Source organism: Chinchilla lanigera, unplaced genomic scaffold (assembly GCF_000276665.1).
Source record: "Chinchilla lanigera isolate Chin_1 unplaced genomic scaffold, ChiLan1.0 scaffold00056, whole genome shotgun sequence".
Taxonomy (NCBI): Eukaryota; Metazoa; Chordata; class Mammalia; order Rodentia; family Chinchillidae; genus Chinchilla; species Chinchilla lanigera.
This window is the reverse complement of record NW_004955457.1, coordinates 7,123,900-7,151,490: the sequence shown is the minus strand read 5'-3', so window position 1 is coordinate 7,151,490 and position 27,591 is coordinate 7,123,900. Positions and strand designations below refer to the sequence as shown.

At 39.7% G+C, this 27,591-nt stretch overlaps 1 protein-coding gene across 3 annotated transcripts in view; it reads right to left on the bottom strand.

Annotated features, from left to right (window-relative positions):
* Plekhm3 (pleckstrin homology domain containing, family M, member 3) overlaps positions 1 to 27,591 on the bottom strand; it is a 174,221-nt gene that overhangs the window by 88,173 nt on the left and 58,457 nt on the right. For all 3 annotated transcript variants that reach the window (XM_005396971.2, XM_005396974.2, XM_005396973.2), the window contains exons 4-5: positions 20,447 to 20,592; positions 7,463 to 7,656 (exon numbers count right to left, since the gene is read on the bottom strand). In XM_005396971.2, coding sequence (XP_005397028.1) covers positions 7,463 to 7,656; positions 20,447 to 20,592 — 340 coding nt within the window. The remainder of the gene's footprint in view (positions 1 to 7,462; positions 7,657 to 20,446; positions 20,593 to 27,591) is intronic.

The following is a 27,591-nucleotide window of genomic DNA, read 5'->3' as shown; positions in this document are numbered from 1 at the left end:
AGGTCTAGCGAACAGTGACCTAAAGAAAATGCACTCGCTGGCGCTAAGCCAATGGTCATGCCTGGTTCTCCATGGCTGCCACAGCCTGCCCATGAGCAGAGGAGTCCCACCCTACCCCACCCCCATCTGCCACCTCCCTTATATTCTTCACACTCTCTTGAATGATCTCAGTTAAGGGTTCAGGAGAATTAAAAGTGGTTCCCCTTAGAGTATGGAGGCCTCTGGATATCACCATCACCAACAGCAATTCACTGGGGAATCAGCAGTGATCTAAGCATCTGAAAACCTGGTTCCAGTTGGACTCTACTACTTACGAACCTTGTCACCTTAGGCAAGTCACACAGCATCTCAGAGTCACAATTCTTCACTTCTTTCTGTCCTCACTTCTGTCCTTCTTTCACCTCTGTCATCCTTATTTTAAAGGACTGTTATATAAAGAACAAATACTGTATTCCTAGAGAAGTCCTTATTAATTGATAAAAACATAATTATCTTACATATAATAAGCAATTCTACAAACATGAGATGCCATAATTATTAATAAGCCTTCTCTGTACAACTAGCACAGGTAGTCTTCTATTTTGGGCTATGAGGAAAAGTAGGACAATCTTGGCCTTTAAGAGTCTTCCAATGCAGGCACCAAGAAGGATTTATACACAAGATGGAACCTATCCAGGCAGTCAAATGAGCCCAGAATGATCGTTGCTGGAAGAGCTCAGAGAAGGGATCAGCCACTAAAGCCAGGTGGGAAGAGGGAGCACTTGAGCTTGTAAGAGCAGCCTAGTCAAGGTAAGGATGGAAACAGGTAGTGTATAAGGAAAGCAAGTGTGTCACTTTGGCTAGGGCAGGGTGGAAGTGGTCCTTTAGCAACACAGAAGATGATTTTGATTGGTGATGTGAGCCGTGTAGGGACTGGGTGGAAGATGAAGTTGTACATTTAGGTCAGGCTCCGATCAAAAGACGAGATACTCAATCAAGGGTATTGTTACCTCCTGCAGGTTGTTGAACTATCTACTGTTCAGTAAGACCGTTTTATGTTAATATGCATGTTAGCCTGGAAAGAGGAGCTGTGGGAGGGAGAATTGCAGGTAGGACATTATAGAAATAAGGTGGTAAGAATACAGACTAGGGGTGACTGTGGGAATGCAAAGTAAAGAAGAATGTACCTAGCTCTTAAGGGACCTTAAAGTAAACCTTTTGGACCATATAGAGGTTCATAGCTTGGAAAACTAAGACAGTTATGTCATGATTAACTGAAATTGACCTGACCACAGTGGATATATTTCTCATAGAAAAACATAACTTCAAGCAGTGCATATCTGTAATCCAAGCACACTGGGAGGCTGAGGCAGAAGGATCTAGTTTTTGGCCCAACTCAGCAAGAATTTGACTCAAGTATATATACGGCCAGGGATGTAGCTCAGGGCAAAGGCCCTGGGTTCAATCCTCAATACCACAAAAACAAAACAACCCAATGACTTCAATCTGACACTTGAGTGGAAATGTCAGGTAGGCAGCTAGACAGAACAAGCAAGTGGTGATCTCTTGCTAGTCATTGTGGATTTACAGAGACCACAACGTTGTCTCCCTTCAGATGCTAAGAAAGTATCCCGAAGAAGAAGTGTCCTCTCCTAGTGTGCAGGATGTTGCCACACTGGCTCCTGACTGTCAGGGCTGAAGGAGCAGGCAGGCAGCAGAGTGTTGGCCATTCCTAGTTGAGGGAGCTGGAGGCAGTCGTGGAGGCAGTGAGGGTGCAAGAGAGGGGGAGATGTGGGTAGGCTGGAATGCAAAGGAGGGCAAGAAGAACAAGGACCTAGAAGAAAGGGCTTCCGACAATGGCCAGCAATTCAAGAGATGAGAGCCGGAGGAAGTGACAGTGTCAGCAAAGAGTGCAATCCAGCAGGCTGCAAGGACTCACGTATGAAGGGATTGGGCAACAAGGAAATGGTCACATTTCTGAGAGCTTCCACAGTCAAAGGAATGCCTGAAGATACAAGTTCAAGTGGTGGTATGAGAAGGAGAGGGTGGTTCGTTGGTTCTTTTTCAAGTGGCAGCACAGGTGAAGATAACTAGAATGAGAAGGTAATATGCTAGAAGGAGAGGGGCACAGTCTCTGAAGGGCTCTACTGTATCACTTCTGCAGGAATAGAGTCTACATCTGGAGACACCTGCTGATGTTGTGCGTTCTGCCTGAGAGCCGTGGCACAGTCCTGAGTCCTGGGCTCTTTGATGCCTCTTCCCACCTGCTCATTGCTCCTCCTGAATTTTGATTTGCTTATAAGAAAAATCATGGCAGCTAACATTTACTGAGCACTTCCCTGTTTCAGGCATGAACACTCTTACTTTTCAGATTTTCCCTATACAGTGCTATTATTATTATTATTCCCATTCATTCTTTAGACAACTGGTTTTGAAGCCTAGACATAAGCTCTGAGCAAGGGAAAGTCTAACTTCACATACACTACCTCCACTTGTGCTCCCATTTTATTATTTTTCTTGGTTTACCCAGCTCTAATCTTTGGCTTTGTGGTGACCAGGAATCACTGCAGCATGCTGTTCCAGGAATGAGCTAAAGACACCTTACTGCAAGAGCCTGTGACACATGTCATAATAGTCTAGCCTATGCCCTAAGACACCCCAACTCATCTTCTGAGGAACTTCAAAGTTGATGTGGTGGTATTACTTCTAGTTCTACTAGCCCTTCATGGTTTTGTTTGTTTGTTCTTAAAGAACTAAATCTGAGATGTTTCTGAGGCCCGATGAAATGGGCCTCCCACTTGAAATATGAGTGATAGATCTAATATCTGAGATATGCAAAAACTTTACTCTTATTTAATTACATGTATTCAAGGTTAAAACCTTGGCACCACAATAAATGAATTAAGTGGGCTACTGTTAAGAAAACCAGGGCAGTCTCCTACACCAACGAGCATTGGATTTGGGAAGACACCAGAAATGACAGTGGCTATGGAAACCGAATGGCTCCATATCTCAAATTGATTGCTGCTATGCAAGAATGTGCAATCAGAGTTTTTGACTTCCTAAGAGAAATGAGAAAGCTTCATTTTGTGTGTGCACATAAAAACTCCTCATTGTTCAAATGGTGGCAAGTGTTTCATCATCTCAAAGTTGAAGGGGCCATTCTAGGAAGACAAACAAAGCACGTGTGATGGCCAAATGTGGCCTTGAGGTGCCTCTTTGTGACCTCAGATTTACATCTTACTGTCACCATATTCAGCAGAGCACAGTACAAGCTCTTCTTAGTGTCCCTCCCGAAGATTCCCCAGTGACTGCTGATCTGGATGTGTTCCGACAATGCTAAGTACGTCAAGATTTTCCACAGAGTTCAGCATGCACCTTCATGTGTGAACACGGTAAATAATTCTCATGAGATGTTAACTAGGCCTTGAACTAATTCAGCAGGGTCGCCATCTGGGAGTCCTCAGAAACAGTGAACTGTCAGCACCATAAACATTTTAGGCTTCACAGAGGACAGTGACTTCTTCTAAACTAATCACTCCTGCCAGTCAAGCTTTGCAGAATAGGTTTAAGAACAAGGCGTCCATTTAACAACAATAACAAAAACAGTGAGGATAAAAACCGGACAGTCATAATAATGAAAGGCCTAAAAGCAAACTGTGACTTCCCTAATAAGGCAGCGACCAAAGTTGGCTCCCTGGTGGTGGAGCGCCAATACGATTAATCAGTCTGTTTTCAGTTTTCTCACGACAGCAATATTAACAGTTTGCTCTATTCTGTTTATACGTGCTGACAGGTCTTCAGCATGTTGGGCCTACTTGCTGGAGATTAATGGCCACGCTTATACTGAGGTAAAACTAGGCAGGGAGAAAATGCCTTTTATGACTAGATAAGAACTGAATTCTCCTGCAGGTTTTTTTTTTTTTTTTCTTTTTTTTTGTTGCCTCCCTATTGCCTATCAACTCTTCCCTCTTCTAATCTCTATCAGGGTCAGGGATATGTAAGACTAGTCGTGTCTCAAGGTTCTTCTCACTGGCTAAGCTCCCCTCATTTGAGATGTTATATCCTCAAGTGAAATAAAGGGAACTTTAAATACTGATTTTGGCTAAGTTTATCATCTCTAAGTATTGTTGGCTCATTTAGTTTTTTTTTTAATCTAATTCCTAATAAAAGTGAAAGAAATAGGTGTGAGGTGGCCTCTGATGACAGGAATGGTAGTTATTGGGTGATGATGGATTGTATTTAATGCTATTTTTATGGTCACAGGAGAAGGCACAGTTGATATAAAGGACAGCGTGCAGCAGGAAGTATGGGCACCTTAGAAAATCTCTTAGGAGATTATTCTACTTTATAATCATATTTCAACATAAGTCAAAAAGATTTTTAAAAATGTAAGAGCAGTCGCCTTCCACTTACTACCTACCCTGTTCAAAGCTAAAGGAATGATGTCATTACTATATACCTGTCTCTCTCCCAAGTTAGAAAGAAAAATGGTAACTGCAAACATTTTAACAGCATGTAAGCATAGGGAACCTAAAATAACAAAAATTTTAAAAATCAATGTGCCTCCTCTAAAGCTCTGTAGGAATCAATATCCCTCTGTTTGTTTTTAGGCAGGTTCTGCTCCACCCAGTCTATGAAACAAACATGAAGATAAGTGTGCATTGTACACCTAGGAACATAGCCATGGGCTAGGCTCCCCTAGCTATCCAGCCCACTCTCCTTGCTCATATTCTTCTGACATAGAAGCAGGAGGACAGGACTAATTCTGCAGAGAGGACACCAGGGGATAGCTTTTAAGGAGAACATTTGATCCAATATTTTTGAAGGCAGATATAAGAATAGTATAGGATAAAAGAAAGCCATATTAATGACAATAATACTGAGTACTTACTATGTATAAGAATTATTTCTAAAACCTCAATTGTACAAGCCCATTTAATTAACACAACAGAATATATTTCAGTAAGAGTTAAACAATTATTTTTGTTTGATGTGCAGGATGTTTGCGAGAGTAAAATAATATACTGGGCTAGATATGGGCAGATTGTTAAATCTATACTTGCACTTTAATACTTTGTCTAATGCAAAGGTTGGGCTGGAGAGAGGGAAACTGATGTCCAACAGACCAGTTAGAAGGATACTGCAATACACCTGGGAGGGGAAAATTTTGAGAATTAGCTTAGAAACAGACCAACTAACTGTTTAGACTAATTTGCTTGCTTGCTTGCTTTTCTCTTTTCTTTTCGTCATTCATTCAACAACTATTTCTGAGGGTTTTGGATGTGTCCAACATTGCTAAGTGACAAACAGAGAAGTTAGAAAAAGAGGAATTTGAAAAAGTGCCTTACTCACAGTTGGTAAGTGAAGTTAACATCTATCTATCCCTCTCCTTCCCTGCTCTCTCCATATCTGTTCAATACTTTGTTCTATACAAAGGTCACAAACCAATGGAGCGGGTGAAGGCAAAGGAAGAAAATCCTGCTGTCTTCATTCTCACCATTCTGGGAGTGCCCTCTTCCTAGAACTTCATTTCTTTCCTGGTGGTCTGGCCATAAGGCACAGTACATGGTGGTAAACCACCAGACTGCTGGAATAGAACAGGGCTTCTTAGTCATCCATATGAGAAAAAGACCTCCTATTTAATTTCTAAATGTGTGACCTGATTTGGCATATTTTAACCAAAGCAAAACATTATACCAGAAAGGGATCTGACATGATTCCCATGTATACATTTTCACATAAGCTACAAATATAGGCATAAAAAACAAGCTCTGAGCCAAGTCCAAAGGTATTGAAAATAATAGAACAAGCATACTCTGAACATCAAAAATCTTGTATCTAACTTGGCTGATAAATTAATTTGAGACATATAATTCCATTGGACTCCAGAGAAAGCACTGATCTTTTAAAATTAAGATCTACTTACATTTTATAAGAATAAATCCCAACCACTTTCTGAAAAACAACTAGCTAATAGAATGACTACCACTGAGAAATATTTTGTTCTATGGCAACTGTTTTTTCATTATTATTTTATGAGAGCTTGTCTAGATATTATGTATTCTTCACTATCTACAGTTAGTTCTTTTTAAAATGTCTTCTTCAGATGCCTGGGGTTATGTCAGTTTCTTTGGATCTAGTTGGATCTCAAATTGTAAACTCTATTATTTTAATTCTTTCCAAAGGTTCTTATGTATGCGGGCTTATTTCCAAAAGCATTTATCATGACTAATGTATGCTGCTGGCCTTTTATTTTAAAACTAAAAAATCAAAAGGTATTTTGGGGAACTTATGAACATCAACAATCATTTCAAGTACAAACTAGTTCATATATGCCAACGGTGAGAATTTATATGCCCGTAAAAACCTAACTGTAAAAGAAGGAACTCTATAAGAGTGAGCACATTTTAACTTCAATTTTATTTTAAGGATATAAGCCTGCTTTGGACTTGTGTGTTCTATGAATTATGAGCTAACTCAGTTATGGGAAAGCATCCTGCATTAATGTTAAAAATAAAAATGCAGAATCCTGGGCTTGTGCATTTTAATTCTACCTCTACTGCTTACATGATTTACCAAGCTTTGGTGTTTATTTCTGTATGGAAAAGAAAATTTGAGGAGTGGAGGCATTGTTTTTAGGGAAAAAACACGTCATGTAGGTTGTCTAAAAATAAAGTCCATTTAAACTCATTTGAGAGAATGCCTCTTAGTTTAACACATGTATAAACTAAATCCATTGCAGTGTTCATGGAGAAGATAGCCTGGTCACAGACCACTGCTAAAAAGCGTAAGACTGTCTTTAGATAACTTCTGCAGTGGGAACTACTTCTGCAGCTGGAATATAGGACAAGAATCAGAGTTTTAATTCTGAGTTGCAGTGAAGGGGAAAAGACTATGTTCATAGCAGTGCCAACATTTGAAGTGGAGCCTTATGTATTTCATCACCTACAGTGGAAGTAGTTAACCCTGGAAGAGATTACCAAAAGAATAAAAAGATGTACCTCAGTTAGAAGCAAAAAAAAAGGAAAAGAAGATTTGAATAAGCACCTACTTATTTCCACTGAAAATGTTGTTTAGTTATTAAATATTTCAAACATGCTTATGTTTACTGCTAATAAATAAGAATTGAAATCAAGAAAGTATAAAACACTATGTGAGTGATCAGTGGAAACATTCCTATGACTGGTGCCTCCAATTCACACATTAGTAAAGGCTTTGCTGTCCTTTTGCTGTCCTGGGCACTTGATCCACAGGTACAAAGCCTGCAATCACACTGAGAAGTTGTTTTCATTTTGTTCGGTTCACACAAGGAGAGGAGAGAGTCATAGACATGCCCAGAGGGAGGCCAGGTGGAGAGGTGGAGGGAGACCCACTAAATTAGAGCAAGTCGGTGTCACAAGGCCCTTGGACAGCACTGAACTATCCTCCCTGGGTGGGAAAGAAAAACAAACTGGAGCTGTCTGACACTTAGGACTCTTACCTGCGACGCAGATCCTCCGCCACCGCTGCCCGGCAGCTGAACAAATAGGCTCTTAGTGATTTTAGCCGTTGCCGCAGGCGCACCACTGTGGCCAGTGGCTCGGCGTGTAGGTACAGCATGGGGTTCTCCTGCTGGATGTCGATCAGGGGCTCTTCGTACACGTACTCCAGGAACTCTTTGGCCTGCTTAGACACCTACAAAACAAGCTTCGGCAGTCAGTCCTGACAAATCATCCAGCTCATAACACTTGCTCAAACTAGGAACCTTAGCTTGGATAACAAAGTATCATTTTTTTCCCCCTGAACACAGCTAAATAAAAACATCCACAGTTGAACAAAGGTAAATTTTGGCTTCTCTTTCTGTCTTCCAGAAACTCAACTGGTAAAACTTGGAAGAATTAATTAACTATCTCTATTGTGGTAACAATTATATGAATATATATATGATAAAATAACAGAACTATTTTGATGCCTCATACTAACATCAACTTCCTGGTTGGTTAGTTTCATTTTTATCTTTACTACAGTACCTAAGATGTAACCAAAGGAGGAAACTAGGTGAAAGTTACAGGGACCTCTCTGTACTATCTCTTTAATTTCCTGTGTTGCCATAACTGTTTCTAAGGAAAAAAAGGAATTCATTAAGACCCTCTTAACAATCACTACTGATTTTAAAAGCCTCATAAAAATATAATACATATATACAGATGTTGTAGTGGTGATGGTGGAGTGCCAACTTGATTACCTTTGGGATCCTCCCTGGGGACTGGTGGTACAAGTTCCTCCAATCCTGCCATACCTTCCTGCCCTGATGTTTCTGCCTTGGAGCTGACCATAGACTGACACTCCTTAAAATGTGAGCCAAATTAAACCTATCCTCCTTTAAATTGTGTGTATTAGTTACTTGGTTCAGCAACAGGAAAGCTGACTAACACAGACATATATTCCATAATAAGTGGTCACTTAATGAAAAATAGGAAAGCCCCATATATATTACAAAACTTAAAAAGAACAAAAATAGTCTAAGAAAGAAATGAAAGGAAAAGAAAGGACACTATATGCAAAATATTTTGACTAAATAGAAGACAGGCTCAAACACACTATTCAATAACCAGACAGTTGCTTTTATTAGAACATCTTTTAACCTGGCTAACCTGGCCAATATATCCATCCAATGCTGATCCACTTCTGGTAGTGGACAAGACTGTTCTGGCTTATATCTGGATGTCCCCCACAAAGCTCTGGGCACTCAGAGGTAGGACTTTCAGAAGATGACTGGATCCTGGGCGCACTATAGCTGGCGTGGTGAAGAGGTAAGTCAGCATGGGGTGACCCGGAAGGGTACAGGTTATGGTTTGTGTCTAGATGTTCCCTCAAAGCCTCAGGCAGTCATGGAGCAAGCTTCTAGAGTTTATGATTGACTCATGATCCAAGGCTGCGATTATGGTTGCGAGCACTGCACCTGCCCTGGGACGGGTAGCTTGCATATGATATAAGGGAGGGAAAAAGGCTTCCTCTCTGCTGTGGCTTCCCCAGTTTTGCTCTTGTTGCTTTTGCTGTCTTCTGCCACCATGAACTGTTGCCCTCTGCCATGTGCCACTCTGCCTTGGAGCCAGCTGAGTATGGACTTAAATCTCCACAAACTGTGAGCTAGGTAAACTTTTCCTTCCTTAATTCTGGGTGTCAGGTATTTTGTCTCAGCAACAAAAGAAAAGTAACTGAGACAGTGCACCCTCCTCCCGGCCCCTCCCTGCCTCTCTCCACTTCTTGGTTGCCATGGCATGAGCAACTTTCCCTTTACTGTGCCCCCTCTGCCGCACCTTCTTCCCTTAGTGCTTGCTGGCTGTGGAGTGAAGCCATGAGCCCAAATAACCCTCTACACTGTAAAGTCCTGGGAGCTGGGGATGGCATCCCAATGAAGAGGAATGTGACTAAGACAACGACTGAATATTGATTTAAAAGTGTCATTGTTATCAGTAAAAATAAATACATCAGAAACATAATGCACCAGAGATACAGAAGGGGTAGCTTCAATCATGCATAATATGGGCAATTCTTTTAGAATCTTTACATACCAATTCATTGATACTGAGATGTAAATTGGATACAAGTTCTATTTATGAAAGGCAAAATGTCCTCAAAAAGTCTCATTAACATCTCTCTAGGAACATGGCTGGAATTTAACACTGAAATAAACAACTCTTCTTATTGAAAAAAACCCTGAAATTCATTATGTTTCATATTTTAGACTAAATGCTAATTAAATGAAGATAAACAGAAGACAGTTCCTACCTTCAAGGGGCTTGCTGTTTACAAAAGACAAATATTTAAAACAAAAATAATATACAACCTGTCATCTGATACAGAGGCATGGGTGAAGGCTACTAGTAGCATAAAGGACAAGGAAATCAACTTTCCTGGTGAATGGGCTGGGAAAACAGGTGACAGTAGATCTGGGTACAGAAAGATAAACAGAAATTCCCTGGGTGAGCCAGGTGTAGTGGTGCACACTTGTCTCTAATTCCCAGCACTCTGAGAGGCTGAGGCAAGAAGATGGCAAGTTTGAGGCCAACCTGGGCAACTGAATGACTTAGTGAGACCCTGTCTCAAAATAAAAAAAGTCTGGGGATATAGCTCAGTGCAAAGGCCTTGGAGTCAATCCCCAGTACTAAAGAACAGAAAAATTCACTTGGTGGACAGGGTAGGACAGAGGAGAGGACAACAGGCAGACACAACCATGAAAACTCCTCCGTATGTACACTGTTAAGTGTATGGCTACTGTGCACTGATTAACGGCATGCATTTGTACGCACATACAAAATTCATATTATTTTCTTATATTGTAAAGGTTATGTTTCTTACAAGGATGTAAAAAGATTACATCATTTTAAACTGCCTTTTTTTTCTTATAAGCAATTATTTTTGAGATACCTGTTCTGTTGTCTGATCCCACAGAGTTAAGGGTGCTTACAAGTTTCTGCAACTCCATCTCACAAAGAGGCCCGCGGAATTAGCCAAAGCTTTTGAGTAATTAGCTATACTGGAAATAACAAGGTGAGAGAGTGAGAAAATCCTGCCTTGTGTTCGAGGTTTACAGACACAGGTACGTGCTCAGATACTGATGGAAGATAAAACAGGCAGAGCCTTGTCCTCAGGTAGCTCACAGGTCAAGTGCAGAAAGGCACAATGGGTTAAATATTTTATTTACCACGTTTAAATATTTGCTGTATTTAAAAGTCTTCAATGAAGAAAAAACTGATGGTGTTCTGGAAAATGAAGTACAATCCACTTGAAACTGTTGCTAAAAAATGATGTATTGTACAATTCAATTAGTCCTTCTGGCTCTGTGGAGCAGTGTTTATACTGAGTCAGGGCCCTGCTGAATTAGGTTAACAACGCTACCTTTTAGTAGGTGAACAGAAGGACAAAGGGCACTGGCTAGTCTCCCAGGCCTTAAAAGGATTCTCTCTTCAGGTGGTACTCAAACCCGAAAGCAAAAAAAAAAGTCTTTTACAGAGACAGTAAAAGCAGCGAGACAAATAGGACAGCAGCTACTGACAGCAGTATGCATAAACTGAAATGACAAAAAAGAAAACAGCTAGTTTGCACAATGTCAAAGCTCAGCCTTCCCAAGATACTAATCAGCATTAAGCATACTGAGCACATCCTTGACTGCGCAGTTTGGGCAGGTGAAGAAATGCTTGCCACATAGAGCCATTTTTGGCAATAAGACTGAGCACATGCTCAGGTTTTTAAGAATCAACCATTAAGACTGGTGAGGGGATTTTTGGGAGAACTCAAAATTTGGCAGGAAGAGCTAGCTTTGCAAAATAGAGCACTATAGCCCTGTTGATTTCTTAAGTCCTAAATGATCCTCCATAATGGTACAAGAAGTCTGCTCTCAAATTCAGGAATAATTAAAAATATTTTTTTAAAAAGAAAAAAATTAAAAGGTACTTAGGAAAAGCGGCCAATGATATTCAATGTTTATGTGAGAAAAGTTTCTTTCTTAACGTAAATATCATATTATATAGAGTTGTATGTGAACAGTGAATATGTTCCAACTAAGAAGAGCTACCGTCCTACCTCCTGCCCACCAATTTATGAAAAACATACAGTGCCTGAGTGTTGTTTCAGATGTAAATAACAACTTAGTCCACAAGTCAGGTGCATCTCGGTAAGCACTGTTTTTTAAAAATGAATGGTTCAGCTGACAATCTTCTCTATGATCGTACTTCAGTCATATTAGAGTTAAATCTTTGCATGCTCAGTGGCTCATTTTTCAAACCTACGGGCCTACTAGTATTTTACCAAATAATATTAACATTTATTAGTGATATTTACAATAGTTATATAAACAAATCTCCTCTTATTGCTCTTTTTACTTCTAAGTAGAATAATCTTAACCCATGAGAACTCAGCACCATGACTGTGCAGGTGCTGTAGTTTGTGAGCTGAGTTCTCCCTCAGAAAAACACACAGAACAGGCCAGGCATGGTGGTGCATACCTGTAGTCCCAGCAGGTGGGAGGCTGAGGCAGGAAGATAGCTAGGAATTCAAGGTCTTCCTGGGCTACCTACTGAGTTCAAGGCCAGCTTGAACTACAGACCAAGACCTTGTGTCCAAAAAAACAAGAAGAAAAGAAAATACAAGAACATAATCTTAGACTAACAAGGACAGGTCAAGATAACTGAGTTTGATTTCTCTCAGTCTGTGTAAAAGGAACACTAGCCCCACAAAAAAAGGTGTTCTGAGGTCCATCAAGAAATATGCCCCACAGTACTTCTCTTCTTGGTGATTCCAAGTACAGTGATTAGCATATTGAAACTCTGAGATATCCTGTACTGAAGAAAACCTGCTTCACCCTATCTCTTCCCAAATCTATCTGGCTACAGACTGAGAAGCTGTTTGGTGTTGTGCCAGACCTATGGAGGCAGAGGGGCAAGACATAAAATCCAGCCTGGTGCTGCTCACCAACTCGAGGAAGGGGCACCATCTTTCTCTAACTTTGCTCCAATCAATCTCTTGCTCAGCAGAGAGCCTGAGGACTGCATTCTCCTGGACAAGCCCTTTCCTAATCCTCATAACACTGGCCCGACTGTAGCTTTCCTATGGACCCCTCCTTTTGGGTAATACCCATTGACACATGCAGAACTTGCGAATGCCCCATGGAATCCACTTTGAGACACACTAGGTATTAATCCATAATCTGTTTCTAATAGAAGAAAATACTGAGCCCAGAGAACTTCAGTGACTTATTTATAGCTATTTCATAGCAAAATGGGAGGAAAAATTCTGTCTCTGGATATCCTGCTCTTTACATTGTTTTTTTGTTTTTTTGGGTTTTTTTTAAGAATTACTCTGGTTTACTCTTGTTTTTGTTTTGTTTTGTTTGTCTTTTTGAGGCAGGGTCTCGCTATGCAGTTAGGCTGGCCTTGATCTCATGATGATCCTCCTGCCTCAGCCTCCTGAGTGCTGGAATTACAGGCGTGTGCCACCATTCCCAGCTTTAAATTGTTTATAGACATAGTTTTTAAAAAAGTTTTTCACTCTACCATAATCTACCAGTTTACTCCTTAGGAAAAGGGGTTATTTTGGCCCCTTTTCATCCTTTTTTCCTGTCAAACAGAAAGCAAGTAGGCTGTAAATCTATAATATAATGAGGCAGCACACTGGCATGTAGGTTCCCATTTGATTTTAACTCTAAAACAAAAACTAAAGTTCAATAACATTTTTTACCTCAAAATTCATTTTGTTTCTTACTTTCTCCTTCCAGTGGATTAAGAGAATTGAGTGTTCACCAAGGCATGAATTAGGGCCCCATTCCTTAAAAGGGTAACAAATGAAAGAGTAACCTACAATGTTCTAACCATGACTTAGAAATACATATCCTTACTGTAGACATAACTCTAGCAGCTTGGTTATTTGTTTCTAAGTGTATAACATATTTAGACTCAATAAAGAAAAAAGCGGAAGAACAGCTAGAGGCAGCACAGTTACAACAGAAGTGACAGCTGATATCCTGGTACTAAGGAAAGCTATCTGCAAGGAGATATAAGGTAAAAACATAGTGTATAACTACGACCCTGATTGAGGAAAGCTGGCATATCCACCAATCTCACAAATGTACATACCTACATTAAGGAAATTATATAGGTAGTCTGACTCATGAATCAAAGGTTTTATATTCAAAATGATTTATAAAGGCATTCACTGAGTCATTGTCTATAGTAGTAAAGACTAGAAAAATCCAAGTATCATAAACAACAACTGGATAGACAAATATGTGATAGGGACTGAGATTCACAAAGGAATAGAATGGAATTTTTTTAAAAAGAGAGACAAGGATCAAGGAAGTGTTTCATGGTCTAACCAGAAAGCTCTCTAAGCGTAGTGTAAACTATATTCACCATTATCATTTTATATGAAAAGACACATGTATATAAAAGAAAGATACCCAAGCAAAGCATGACTTGATTGCCCATGAGAAGGTGAATGGGGTGGGATGGAAGAAAACTGTCTATGTATGCCTAACATTTTTCACTTTCTGAATCTTGAAATTTCTGAAAGAATATTGAAAAAAGAAGAAAGAATAAAATTACAGCAGTGTAAGTATAAGTAGTGCAAGTCATTTAGGGAAAAACAGTCTCCCTTTCTACATTAGCCTTATCTATCACAGAATAATCATTCATACTTATAATTCTGAGGCATAGAGAAATTTTTTGTACATATTTTAAAACTATATTCATAAGTGATTATAAAATTATAATAATCATAAGAGGGAAAAATATCATCCATAATCTTATCACAGGAATATAAACATATACTGCTTTAGTATAATATTTCCTTCCAGTATTTATTTCTAACTATACTGTGAAAAATAATAACCAAAGTCTTGATAAAATCAATTTCAACCAACCAAAAAACAAAAATTCAAACTATACTACTTCTCAGTCTTATTAAAACAGGCACTAGGGGCTAATGAAGAAGAACCTTAAGTTTAATTACAATTTGTTCTCAACGTCTCCAAACAACTCTGATCAAGTGCTTTTTCCCATCAGCATGCTTTTCTCAAGCTCTGCAAGGGCAGCAAAGCCATGAATGCCTCTCAAGATGTAGAAATAGGAAATGGTTTATGTAACATGGAAAACCCCCAGCTAAATGGAATGTGAATATTCAGGCTAGGACACAAAAATTTTTTTGAAAAAGCACAACTACAGGAAAATATTTGGGAAGAGTTGAGCTGTTTGAGTTCCTTGCCTTCTCTTTGTCATGCCTGATTTTTTTGAATGGGGGTAGGGACATTGCCTTCAAAGAGAATCTCATTAGAAAATGCCTATAGAATTTGAGGATAGGATTTAGCTGCTTCTTAATCTTGATGCTCAATTTGATCTGCAGGATATATGCCAGAAAATAGATGAAATTCTGCTTTAAAAATAATTAGAATTACTAATACTCCAGAGGGCAGATAAGAAAATGCTGAAGATGATGGATATCATTCTGCTCGGCAAAACCGTTCTTTACTCTTTTAAGTGGATATGCAAGCCTGTCACGTACTTGCCATTAAGGACAGCAGGCAGATCCAACAGAACGATGTCTGGTTTTAGAAACTGATAGGTCCAAATTGATCCTCATAATTAGGAGTATTAAGTTAAAGGCTGGTGTTTGAGTGAAGACAGAGACACTGGACTAAATGGAATACAGTTACTCAATGCCAGTGAGATGATCCAGATAAAAGTAGACAGATAGGTTCCTGCTTTAGGATCTGCCCTCCTGCACTGAGAATGTGGGAAGGAGTGATCTGACAAAGGAGATTTTCCTCATGTGCAGCATGGATGAAGTGAGTGTACCTAAGTAACATCTTTAGTTATCTATTCTGTAGAAATCAGATCCAGTTACTTGAACAATCACAACAGCCTGCTTTATAAAAGTACAGGTTCAGTGACAGACACTGATGATTTCTATGGCCTTCAGAACTCAGTGCAAACAGACCCGGATCTCTCCTTCCATGGCATGCCTTCGGAACCCTCACCTCATCTTTTCACTTTCTCCGTTAGGGTCGCCTGTTTGCTTGTGCTCCACTAACTGATGCGCATTCTGTTGGCAGGTGCCCTGGAGTCACGGGGCTGGGACTGCCTCACTCACTTCCTTTGCACACTTAGCTGTCAAAGCCCTCTACTAAGCCTATTAATCTAAACCCTAAAACAAACTCAACTGGTCTTCTCTCCCACTAAGTATGTTTTTATCTAATATGCACAGGACGAATGTATTTATAGACTATATTTAGAGTGTCAAGTACAAGATGCAGAGGAGAGCATGATAACTCTGTCTAGTAGAGGGAAGGAAAGTATTAGGAGAGGAAATGAGATTTGAGGCAAGTTTTAGGATTCGCTGGGGTGAGTGATAGGAGAGGAAGCCAAAAGGTGTGAAATAGCCCAGTAGGATGGGGAACAGGAAGGACAGATATGATCTCAAAGAAAAGACTAATGGAGAAGGCATAAAGGGGCTAGAAAGACCAGCAGCGACTCAAGTGCACAAAAGGCCGTATGGATCAGGCAAGAGAAGTACATTTACCTTGCAGACAATCATGGTAAATGAGAACTTATTATGTGCCACACACTATGCTAAGTGTTCTGTGACTCATTCATTTAGGTAAACTGCAACCTTATGAAATAGCTACTATTATTATTTCTACTGGGCAGGTAAAAAAACTAAGACTAGAAAAGGGTAAGACATTTACCCAAGGTAAGGTCAGGACCACAAAAGGCGAGACTTGGGTGTAAGAAGCACCATTAGGAAGCTACTGGCTTCTTTCACAAGCATGATACTGAATCTTCAAGTTGGTATGCTGGAATTGGGGGTGCAGTGGAGAACGTGACCATCCTCAAGAGCTAACCTTATGTAGCAGAGTTTTGCTCACTGGTTAGGCAAGGTATCTGTGGCAAGGGGAGGAGTCCAGGAGGTCTCCCAGATCTGGCAGAAGCGACTGGGGTTATTAACCAAGGCAGGCAATATATAGTTGGGAGGGCAGGATGGATCAAACTTGGGCATATTAAATTTGAGGGCCCAGGAAACACGCTTCATATACCAAGGTACATATTAGGAATTGCACTAAGACACATTCCCTGTGCCTAGGGAGTCTCCCTTTATAGAGAAAGCAGACAAGCAACCAATTATTATACAAATGTGATGACAATGAAAACCCTAACACCTTCTGTTCATTAAGTGTTTATCATAGTCATTTGCTAAGTGCCTTTCTTTTTTTATTCTAGCTTACACTCTCCTTTTAGGTAAATGCATGAATTACAAAAAGAACAAATGCTTATATGGCATGCACTGTGTGCTAGGCACATCTAAAAACACATGTTTGAACCCATTGAACCAGCAGTAACCCTATGAGGTATTATTATCCTCATTTTCCAGATGAAGAAACTGAAACACAGATTAAATAACTTGCCCGAGTTTTACAACTAGTAAGCAACAAAGCCAAGACTTGAACTCAGGCCTTAGTTTATAGAATAGGAAACTGAGTCTCAGAAAAATTCAAGTAACTTACCCCAATTAATCAAGCACCTAAATAACAGGAAGAGTTACGCTTTGGACAAACATCTGCTTTAATTCCAAGCTCCTGCTACTAACCCCTAAGTAAGTACAACTCTTGAGATCTAGGACACAATGGTGGCGGGGGAGAGAGACAGCGTTGCAACAAGTAGGACATGGGAAGAAACACAGACAGTTTTACCTAGGAAAACACTTTTATTGGGCTGGAAGGATGATATATACACCGGCCATGGTGGCACACACCTGTAATCCCAGCCCTGGGAGGCTGAGGAAGGAGGATTGCTGTGAGTTCAAGGCCAGCCTGGGCTACATAAGTGACTTCAATGCCAACTTGCACTACATAGTGAGACCTTGCTTCAATCAATCAATCAATCAATAGGTCAGTCAGTCAATCCATCCATCCATACATACATATATACACACATACATACAAAACAAAAACAAAGAATGATATATAAGAATGATGGATAAAAACATCTGGAGCATATGTAGAAGAATGACTACTAAACAGAAGAAAATGCTCTTCTTTCTCCTAGGCTAGGAGAGAAAGTACTAGGTATATGTACAAATATAGATAGCTTTAGAGTCATATTTATATCCCATAACTTCAATTTTCTTCTTGCAGTAGGAGGGAGACAAGGTCAGATGCCAAGAACGATTGGAATGCAGTACCTTGGAGCCAGTGAAGATGTGAATGAGTAAAGAGGAGACAGAGATATGGAAGAAAATATATCACCATAATCATGTTCAGTTTTTGGACTTTAAAGATTCTACCTAGACAGCTGTGATACAGTTACCATGAATGTCATTCTCAGGCATCTATTATCAAGAAGGCATGAAAACAGCCATAGAGCTTACTTTTGAATGAAATACTCTACATGGAATATTCATGTCAGGCAGATGTCACAGTGATCTGATAAAGAGCAAAAAACTCTACTCATTTTAGTTAACATAATTATGCTCTCTGTTAATATGAGTACGACATGGTACAGGGACAGAATCTCCAGCCTAGAGTTCCACTCTAATAGGGAGTTAGGTTCCTGGATTTGCATTTACAGAATGGTGGCAATGCTATACAAGATAGCTAACCAATTCAAATATCTTGAGGACTACTAGGTGAAAACTAAAATTCACATGTCTATTGGCCAATTAAAACCATAGATCTTAGCTGGGCATGGTGGCACATGCCTGTAATCCCAGCACTTGGGAGGCTGAGGCAGGAGGATCTTTGCAAGTTTGAGACCAGCCTGGGCTACAAAGTGAGCTCAAGGCCAGCCTGAACTGCATAGCGAGACCCTGTCTCAAAAACTAACTAAATAAATAAATAAATAAATAAAAACAAAAAACCATAGATCTTGATTTCAGCTACAAAACTGATGTGAGCTGGAGGTAAAAAGGAGGAATCAGCAGCATATAAATCCCAGTCAGTAAAACTAAGGTCAAGAGATAGGAGTCAAGAGGGAGAGGAAGGGAAGGGCATGAAAAAAGAATTAAAATATGTTATGTATATATAGCAACTCTCCACAATGAATGTAACCATCATGTACTGTAAGCATACACACTAAAGATTAGCATTAAAAAAAAATCACAGGTTCTCAGGATGTAGCTCAGAGGTAGAGCACTTGCCCTAGGATATGAGAGACCCTGGGTTCAATGGAGAAGAGATTAGACCAAGAACAAAGGTAAAAGAAATAAACCTTCTGTAAGAGGAGTGAGGTTTCTTCTGTCACTGGAAAGAAGACAATGATGGATGGATATAGACGTAGACAAATTTGTAAGGGAGTTGATGGAATTACATAGCCTAATCATCCCAGTTTTACTTACAAAGTGGATGGTAAATGCAATTCCCAGAGCACCTGGGACTAGGTTATTACTCTTGAAGATCACAGATAGTGAAAAAACAGGATCTGATAAAACAGGATCTGATAAAAAGGGAAGAGGACTTCTATTAGGTCCAACAACACATCTACCTGCCCTCATCCACATCCAGAGATGCTTCTTTTTCTTTCATTCTGTGCTGCATGGCCAACCCCTCCTCTTGAGTACATAATTCCAGAGACTCAGCCACATCATTCTAGCGTTTTTCCTCTCTCCTAGGTAGTTCACGTCCACACCAAAAATATGCTGTTATTTTTTCCACTAAAACAAATAATCAAACAGAACTTGACCCCACTTCCCTTTGAGTTACTCTCCATCTCTGTCCTTTCCTTTAGCACAAAACTTCTCAAAAGAGTTGCCTGTTCTTGTCTTTTATTTCTTTTTCTATGCTAAGTTGAAGCCACTCCATTCAGACCTTTGCTCCCACAAACCTTTGCTCCATTCAAACTGCTCTCATTAAGGTCACTAATTACCTCCGCATTACTAAAGCCAACGGTCAATTCTCAGCGCTCATCTTCCGTGACCTATCAGCATTTGTCACAAGTCATCTGGGAAAACTTTCTTCACAGGGCTTGTCAGACGGCCTGGATCCTTCTACCTCACTGCTCACTCCTTCTTGGCCTCCTCTGCCTCTCTCTGTCTATCTTAAGTTGAAATAGCCCAGCAAGTCTTCACTCTTCCTCTTCTCTGTTGATGTACATTTTCATAGCTAACACACCTGCTAATTTTATTTTCTGTCTGTTAGCAGTTACTTTGAAAAGCTGTTCCCATGCACCTATGCTTCTCAGTTGCTCCCCTTCTTTAAGAAATAACAGTCCAATGCAGTGATCAGGGTTGCACCCCACTTCCTTTGTAAGAGGCTTGAAGGTGGCTGAGTGCACTGCTCCTTCTGTGGGCTGCCACCCAGGCACCTTCATTGCTTCTCTCAAGATTCCAGTCCCAGGGCCCGGAGTGCTTAAAGACTGACCTTCACATGACTAAGGTGCTACTCCACTGAAAGAAATAGTTTGGATTGCTGGTCTATATTATGTCCATAATCCCAGCACTCAGGAGCCTGAGGCAGGAGGATCACCATGAGTTCAAGGCCATCCTCGGCTATACAGTGAGATCCTTTCTGAAAAAACAGCAACAAAAACCTTGGATTGCATAAACCTTCTCTAAAGACTACTAGTATGCTCATGATTTATTATTTTCTCATATTTATCCTCCCAGTGTTGTGATGTTGGAGGTGAGAGCTAGTGAAAAAATAATGAGGGTGCTGCTCCATTAGAATTTGCTCTTGGTGCCCACAGTAAATTATAGTAAATTTATTTCTTAGGCCTAGAAGTAAAAACTGCCATATATATTTTAATTAGAAAATTAGTGGGTAATAATTAAGAAGTCTTTAAGCTGTGAGCTATATATGAAGAATGAGATAACAACTGAGCGCTTTTATGAGACTACCTAAGCAAGTTTGTTTTAAATTGTTTTATCATCTTTACAATCCATTTGACAACATATGAACACCTGAACCATTATCATTAAGTCAACCCAGTGCTGTACCTACCTTATATTTTGAAGTATCCCAGTTGTGGACTATGCGTGCTGGGATGAGGAAGCTGTCGTCCACATGGCAGCTGCTGCAGTAGTACCACCCACTGTAATTGCACACCTTGGCTTTCCCATTGGAAAGGCCAATAGAGCGCTGGCATCCTGTTCAAGGCAAAAGGAGGAGTCTGATTGTTGCACTTTGAATACCACAAAACAAGCCTACATGACCCTCTAGTTAAGTGAAAGAGGCTACAGAAAATACCTGCAGATGTGTTCCCGTCTTTCCAGCCTTACAGTCTCTATCTCATTTCCTGGAGGTTTGCTGTGTCACCTAACTGGTTCCACCTTGGGTCTCTTCTGATTCTATCTGTTCTGCATACAGCTTCGCCCTTTATTTCCTCACTTCATTCTTCAGAGCTCTATTTGCATATACACATTTGTTTAACCAATACAGTATCTGTGTGAAGAATATATTGTCAGCTCTATTTTACGGATGGAGAAATGATATTTGCAAGATTAAGTATGTTGCCTAAGGTCACCTAGCCCATAAAAGGTGAAGTGTGGATTTGGCTCAAAGTCTGTCTGACATTAAATTTGATGACATTCTGACATTAAAAATGATCCTTAAATCTGATATGTAGCCTTCTTCTGCTTGCAACATCAGTGTAATGAATTTGGTCTTTGACTGACCCCATCTCACCTTTCCAACTTTTCCTCCCATGATGTGTATGTGACCCCCCCACCTCACATACATATTTCCTTCCCATCTGCAGTGGGAATATAAGCTCTTTATTCCAGTCAGAGAACTTTCCACATTGCCTCCTAGATAAATGTACTGTGCACATCCTACCCTCCACATAATAGCACACCTTATTTCACTTTCCCTGCTCTCTACTTTGACAAATCTGGCCCATTATTCAAGACCACTGGTTGCTGGCAAGTGACTACTAATCCCCTTTTCACATTCCACCAAGTCCATAATTCTGTGAGCACTGTCCACGTACTGTCAGGAAACCTGGCAATAACCATGACCTTGCCACAAGGAAGCCATTACTTTGCTTTCAATAGGAGCTATTACCTTCTACTGATGAGTATGGAAATTCTGTTACAATCATCCCAAATGACAAAGTCCTGAAGGTGATCAAGAATACATAAGTCCCTCATTATTCTGATATTTCTGACCTATAGCTTTCATTTTAGAACTCCTTCTGTGTGGAACTTTGCATGGTTAAGTACCAAAAACAGTATTAATCAAAGAGATCTGACACTCTTTCATGATGTAGGCATAAAAATGATAACAATATAAACATCAGGGTTGCACCCCATTTCCTTTACAAGGTGTTTAAACACTTTTATTTAACAAACTGCCAACCTGAGAAGATACTGATCCACATGAATTCCAAGGATAAAAATATCACATAACTGCAAAGGACTTCCATCACAAATAAACAGGTTAATAATCAATTTCACAGTGCATCCTCCAGAAAGAGAACTGGATCCTATTGTTTTTTAATATGAATGGTACAACAAGTAAATATGTTAGTATTCTGCTTCAAACGGATCCCTCCAATGCTCTTCTTTACTATTGAGTAGCAGCAGAACCATTATAAGCTCCTGTTGTTCGGGCTGGCTGAGGAAAGAGAAAAAATGTGTGAAAGATAAGAATCAGACAAACTTCTGTTTGACAGAGCAGTCAGACACTGTCACAATCCCAGGACTGTGAACGCTGGAATGCCGTTTCCTGTCCTTGCTGACTGCATTACTCACTTGGCATTTAGCATGTGCTTTCTTAAACTGTCCTATCTTTTTATGGGCTTGTCAAGGCAGCCACACTATAAACTTCTTGGAAATATGTTTTATCCTTAGCACTTTACACAGAGCTTTTACATAGAGCAGACAATCAATAAATGTTTATGTTGACAGGATATGCTGTGTATTGTTCAATACATGTACACTCACATACACACAAAGAGACTTTAATTTCCAATAGCTATTCCAAAATTGGTCCTTTTAGCTCTGCCACTGGCTCTATTTTTTTTTTTTTTTTTTTTTTTTTTTGGTTTTTCTCTGGTACCAGGAACCGAACTCACGACCTTGCGCTTGCCAGGCAGGCGCTTTTGCCGCTGAGCTAAATCCCCAGCCCCCTGCCACTGGCTCTTGAAATGGCCTACTTTCATTAGCACTGATGTCAAAATATACATATTACATATTAGACAATTATTCAAAATATATATATTATATATTAGACAATGAAGTCTGCTTCAAATGGATCCCTCCAACGGATTTCTTTACTATTGAGAAGCAATGATGTCATTATAAGCTCCTGTTTTTCAGGCTGGCTGAGGAAGGAGAAAGAATGGAAGATAAGAAAGAATCAAACAAATGTTTGTTTGATTACATACTTATGTTTGATTACAAACATACTTGATCTTGCAAAAATCTTCATTTCTCCATCAGTAAAACAGAACTGACAATATATTCTTCATAGAGATACTGTATTGGTTAAATAAGAGTATATGCAGATAATTATTGTATATTAGACAATATATCCATCTATGAGCTGTAAGATAAAGTTCTGTGGAACCTGATATATCCTAGACACAGGGATAATGCTGTTTCCAAAAATTAGCAGATAGTCAAACTGAGTTAATATTAAAGTGATATGAATATAATTCAACCTTTTCTAATCTCAGGAGGTGACCGTGATCTTGCAGAAATTCAGGATCATCATTATAGTTCAAACTCACCATAGAACTCCAAAAAAAATGAAATTAGGTTATCTTAACTTTTTGGTTGTTTGAATTTTGGATATAATAAACATCACTAAGCATTTGCTGGATATTTATATACTCTTTCATAGGTATGACTCTGTTTATCAGTCTATAATTTTAAAGATGTTACTATAATTTTCTGGACACAAAATAGACAATATCACAATATACAAATATGCATTTTAAGAGAAAGATATAGCCTAAAACTATATCAACTGTGCACACAGGTCCAAAGCTGGGGGTCAAATGTATAAGCTAACTAAATGAACTAAATACTCTCACAACTTTGCATAGCTCTCTGGGCTCATAAAAGACAGGAAGGGTTAGAGAACCAGCTAGGATTCATTCATTCGGCTTTTAGCTTGGACAAAAGTAGCAGCACAGATGCTCCTACTCCTAATTGAGTGTCTTTCCCTTTCTACTCTACCTAGAACCATGCTATTCCACTGTTGGTGCTGAAATCACCCTCATGGCCCTGAAGTGAAGTCTGAATTTGTCCGCGTGCTTGTGGCTATATTGGACCCGCAGAACCTAGGGTCATGAAGACTGGGTCTGCTCTTGCCCAAAATATAATGCAAGTCTGACCCATCAAACTCAACACCTGCTTCTTCACCACAAAATAAAGGAGGTTGCCCAAAGTGGTGGACCATCAGATTCAGTGAGCATAACAATTTTCTAGAGATGTTTGTGAAAAATATTGACACTGCTCCTAAGATGATATTGATTCTAAAGATTTACAGTAGGGACCAGGAATCCAAATTTCTAATAAGCATCCTCCTCTGACCTCCACCAAAGACCCTCATGGGTAAAAGCTGAAGAACACACCTTGATTTCTCCAAGCTCTGAAAGACTAATTTTATTCAGTGAAAGTAGAGGGCAGGCAAACTGCTCAATGAAAAGCTCATAATTTTGTCATACCGTTTACTTTCTAAGTTTCCGAAATCAACATTTCAGGTTAGGTTACTGGTCAATTTTTAAGAAGTGGGTAGTGGAAGCAACTTGAAATTATTTTACCAGTGTTTTTTGGAGCCTCCTTATCTCAACTTAGAAAGAATTAAAACTTTTCACCTCCAGATTGAACACATTTGTCTTTCAAAGGACATGGGATTGCTGGAAAAGGAGATTGGAGGCTGGTTAGTGAACTTAGGTAGACTCATTTTCTAAAAAACAACCCATACCATCTATTTTAAGAAGGAAACACCCGCTGTTTCAATTAATTGCAAGATTTCCTTAAATATCACATGAGCAAATCATGGATTAAAAATGTCTGAAACGGTTCTCCATGAAGGTGCACAATCTGGGATTTTACTTTATCATTGTGAGGTTTTCGACAAGGAAAAAATGTGTTTTCTTAATAACGACTGTTAAAAAACAGTTTTCAGAAGGTGCCAAAAGCTGGACTCTGAAAAGCAACATTACAGGCAGAAAAAAAGAGCTGTAAAGCACAGACAAAAAAATAATTAATTGAAATAACTAATTAGACCTTATTTACATATATTTTTATGTACTTTCAAAAAGATTTTTCAACAATGTTTCTAAATTAAAGGGCATTTGTAGAGGGGAACACTCTACATGTTAGATCAAAGCAAATACATTCTTCCCAGTTTCTTTTTGAAACTTTTCAAAGTGTATTCAATTCATAGGAACAAAAAACTATCTCACAAGAGAGCCCACTGGCCTTTTTTTTCTTGCTTCCCACCCCACTTCAAATCTTTAATGAACACATGCTCTGAAGAGCTTAGCTTCCCCTCTGATACATTTTTGGAAACAAATGTCACCATTTAACCGAAATCCGATTTGCTGCATGTACAGTCCATTTCCCAAATGCCTTTTCACTAAGACACCCAAAAGAATCTGTTGCTGGGGGTTGAAGCAGAAATTCTGGCCTAACTCTCCACAAAAGCACAATCTTTCTCTCAGTGAGTGTATCTAGCAAGCTTGGTTGGCTGCGGCGCAGTGTTACTGAAGCAAGATCTTGAGCAGGAGCCAACCACCTTCTCTCTACTTCATGACCATCAGCTTCAGCCTATCCTCCCCTGACCAGCAACAGGGAACCCACGGCCATGAGAGATAAACAACAAGAGCTGAGTCTGGGTCCCTGTGAGTCTCTCTGACTGAAGAAAGCATACATACAGTGCTTTCTAAGTTGCCCTACCCCACTGCCATCTCCGAAAAGTGAGGTTTTATCTAATTTAGTAAGGTAAAGCCAGTGGTTTGTGTTTGGAAGGCAAAAATGCTCTAAGAAAAAAAAATAAGAACTTGCCTTTGTAAAAAGGAAGAAAAAGAGATAGAGTAAGAGGACATACATTTTCATTTGCTGTGAAAAAAACAGAAAGAAAAAGAAAAACTGGTGAGTTTCATATCCTCATTTACCATATGCACAGGGCATGTGAGATAAGGACCAAGGAAGGGGGCTTCCCTGTCCCTCATGGCTTCCTTTCCACTCCTGTCCTGGCAGAGAACAGTGGACAGCGCTAAGTATTTTGTAAAACGCTGTTTGAAGGCTGCAAATTTGATCCTATGCTCTTGAGACCAGATTTTTCCAAAACGAAGGAAAACAGAAGCAGAGATTCAGAGTGACTTGCTGTTTTATAAGAACTGGAGATGGTGGTAGCTGGGTACGGGGGTGTAATAAGTGTAGAGCACCTGCCTAGCATGTACCAGCTCCATGGAAGGAAGAAAGGGAAGGATAGAGGAGAGAGGGAGGGAGGAAGGCAGAGAGAGAGGGAGAGAGGGAAGGAGGGAGGGAGAGAAGGAAGATGGGAGGGAAGAAGGAAAGAAGGAAGCAAAGACAGGGGAGTTGGGGGCAGTCATAAAGAACTTAGCTTCCTTAGCATAAAAATACAGTCTATAACCATTGGCTCGCTAAGGAGGTAAGTGCTGAAGATACACTTTTTAAAATAAAATGTTACAGCTAGTCCAAAGTGAAAGTTCTGTTTATTCAGTTGGGATTAGCAGAAGCTGTGCAGCTTTCAAATAACGGATCATCTGACACTGAGCCAGAGTAATTTTTTCAATGTAGTTTTGATATCCAATAAAGGAAGTAGAGGCAAAACAATCCTAGGGCCCAGACTTGCATCTAGCACAGCTGGAAGGGACAGCGCTGAGAAGGAAAGAGATTGACTACATTTGTGAGATCACAACAACACAGTGGGACTGAGACTGTGGATTCTACTTTACTGCAGGATGGAAAGGGGACGAAGGTGAGGGACAATGAACAACACTCAAGAGATAAGTGGTTTAAACACTGCAAACGTCTGAGTCTATGGTTCAGGAAGGTGACCTATACAAAAAAAAAGGAAGGTGACCTATAAAACAGAAGACATCTATATAACATAAAATCAATGAAGACATTAAACATTTGAAGAGAATCTTCAACACCATTAAATATTTGAAGAGAACCTTCAACACACATCACTGAATATGCATTTTGTATGTCACAAGACGAATAGTATGCCAGGCATGGTGGCACATACCTGTAATCCCAGCACTCGGGAGGCTGAGGCAGGAGGATCACAGCAAGTTCAAGGCCAGCCTGAGCTACAAAGTGAATTCAAAGTCCACCTGAACTACATACGGAGACCCTATCTCAAAAAACAAAGCAATAAATAAATAAATAAATAAATAAATAAATAAATAAGAAAGAAAGAAAGAAAGAAAGAAAGAAAGAAAGAAAGAAAGAAAGAAAGACAAACAGTATTCAAATAGAACTGAGAACAGAAGGAGAAATCCAGGAAAAAACAATTGTGTGCTACCTGTAACTGCTAATACGAATAGTATGCCAGGTGCTGATATCCCAATTGTTCACTGAAAATATGGGCCACATTAGACTGCAACTCTTCAAATTTATGTCCTCCATAAGGCTTTAAGCCCCTTGACAGTGAATTCTGTTCTCAAGGGATGAGGACATCATGGTTCGGAGGGAATACACAGGCTCAGATACAATCCTGAGGTATACTTGCTGGTTATTTCCAAAGCTGTACCGAAATTCACTTCTGTTCATCAAAAAAATGTTTTTCTTATGGAGTCCTACAGTCATACCACCCTGAACATGCCCAATCTTGTCTTATGGGGTTCACTTTATATTTATCTGCAAATTTTACAGTAGTGAGAGATTATATGTGGGAAACTGTCATTCACTATTGGTGGAAACTTTGACTCACAGAGTCCTGCTGCACAATCAGAGGGCTGACACATGCTCAGAAGCTTAAATCATACTCGAAAGGAAACTGTTCCTCCTGTGGCTGACACACACTGAGGTTAATTTATTTTTATTTTATTTTTTTTTTTTGTTTTGTTTTGTTTTGTTTTGTTTTTCTCCGGTACCGGGAACCGAACTCACAACCTTGCGCTTGCCAGGCAGGCGCTTTGCCGCTGAGCTAAATCCCCA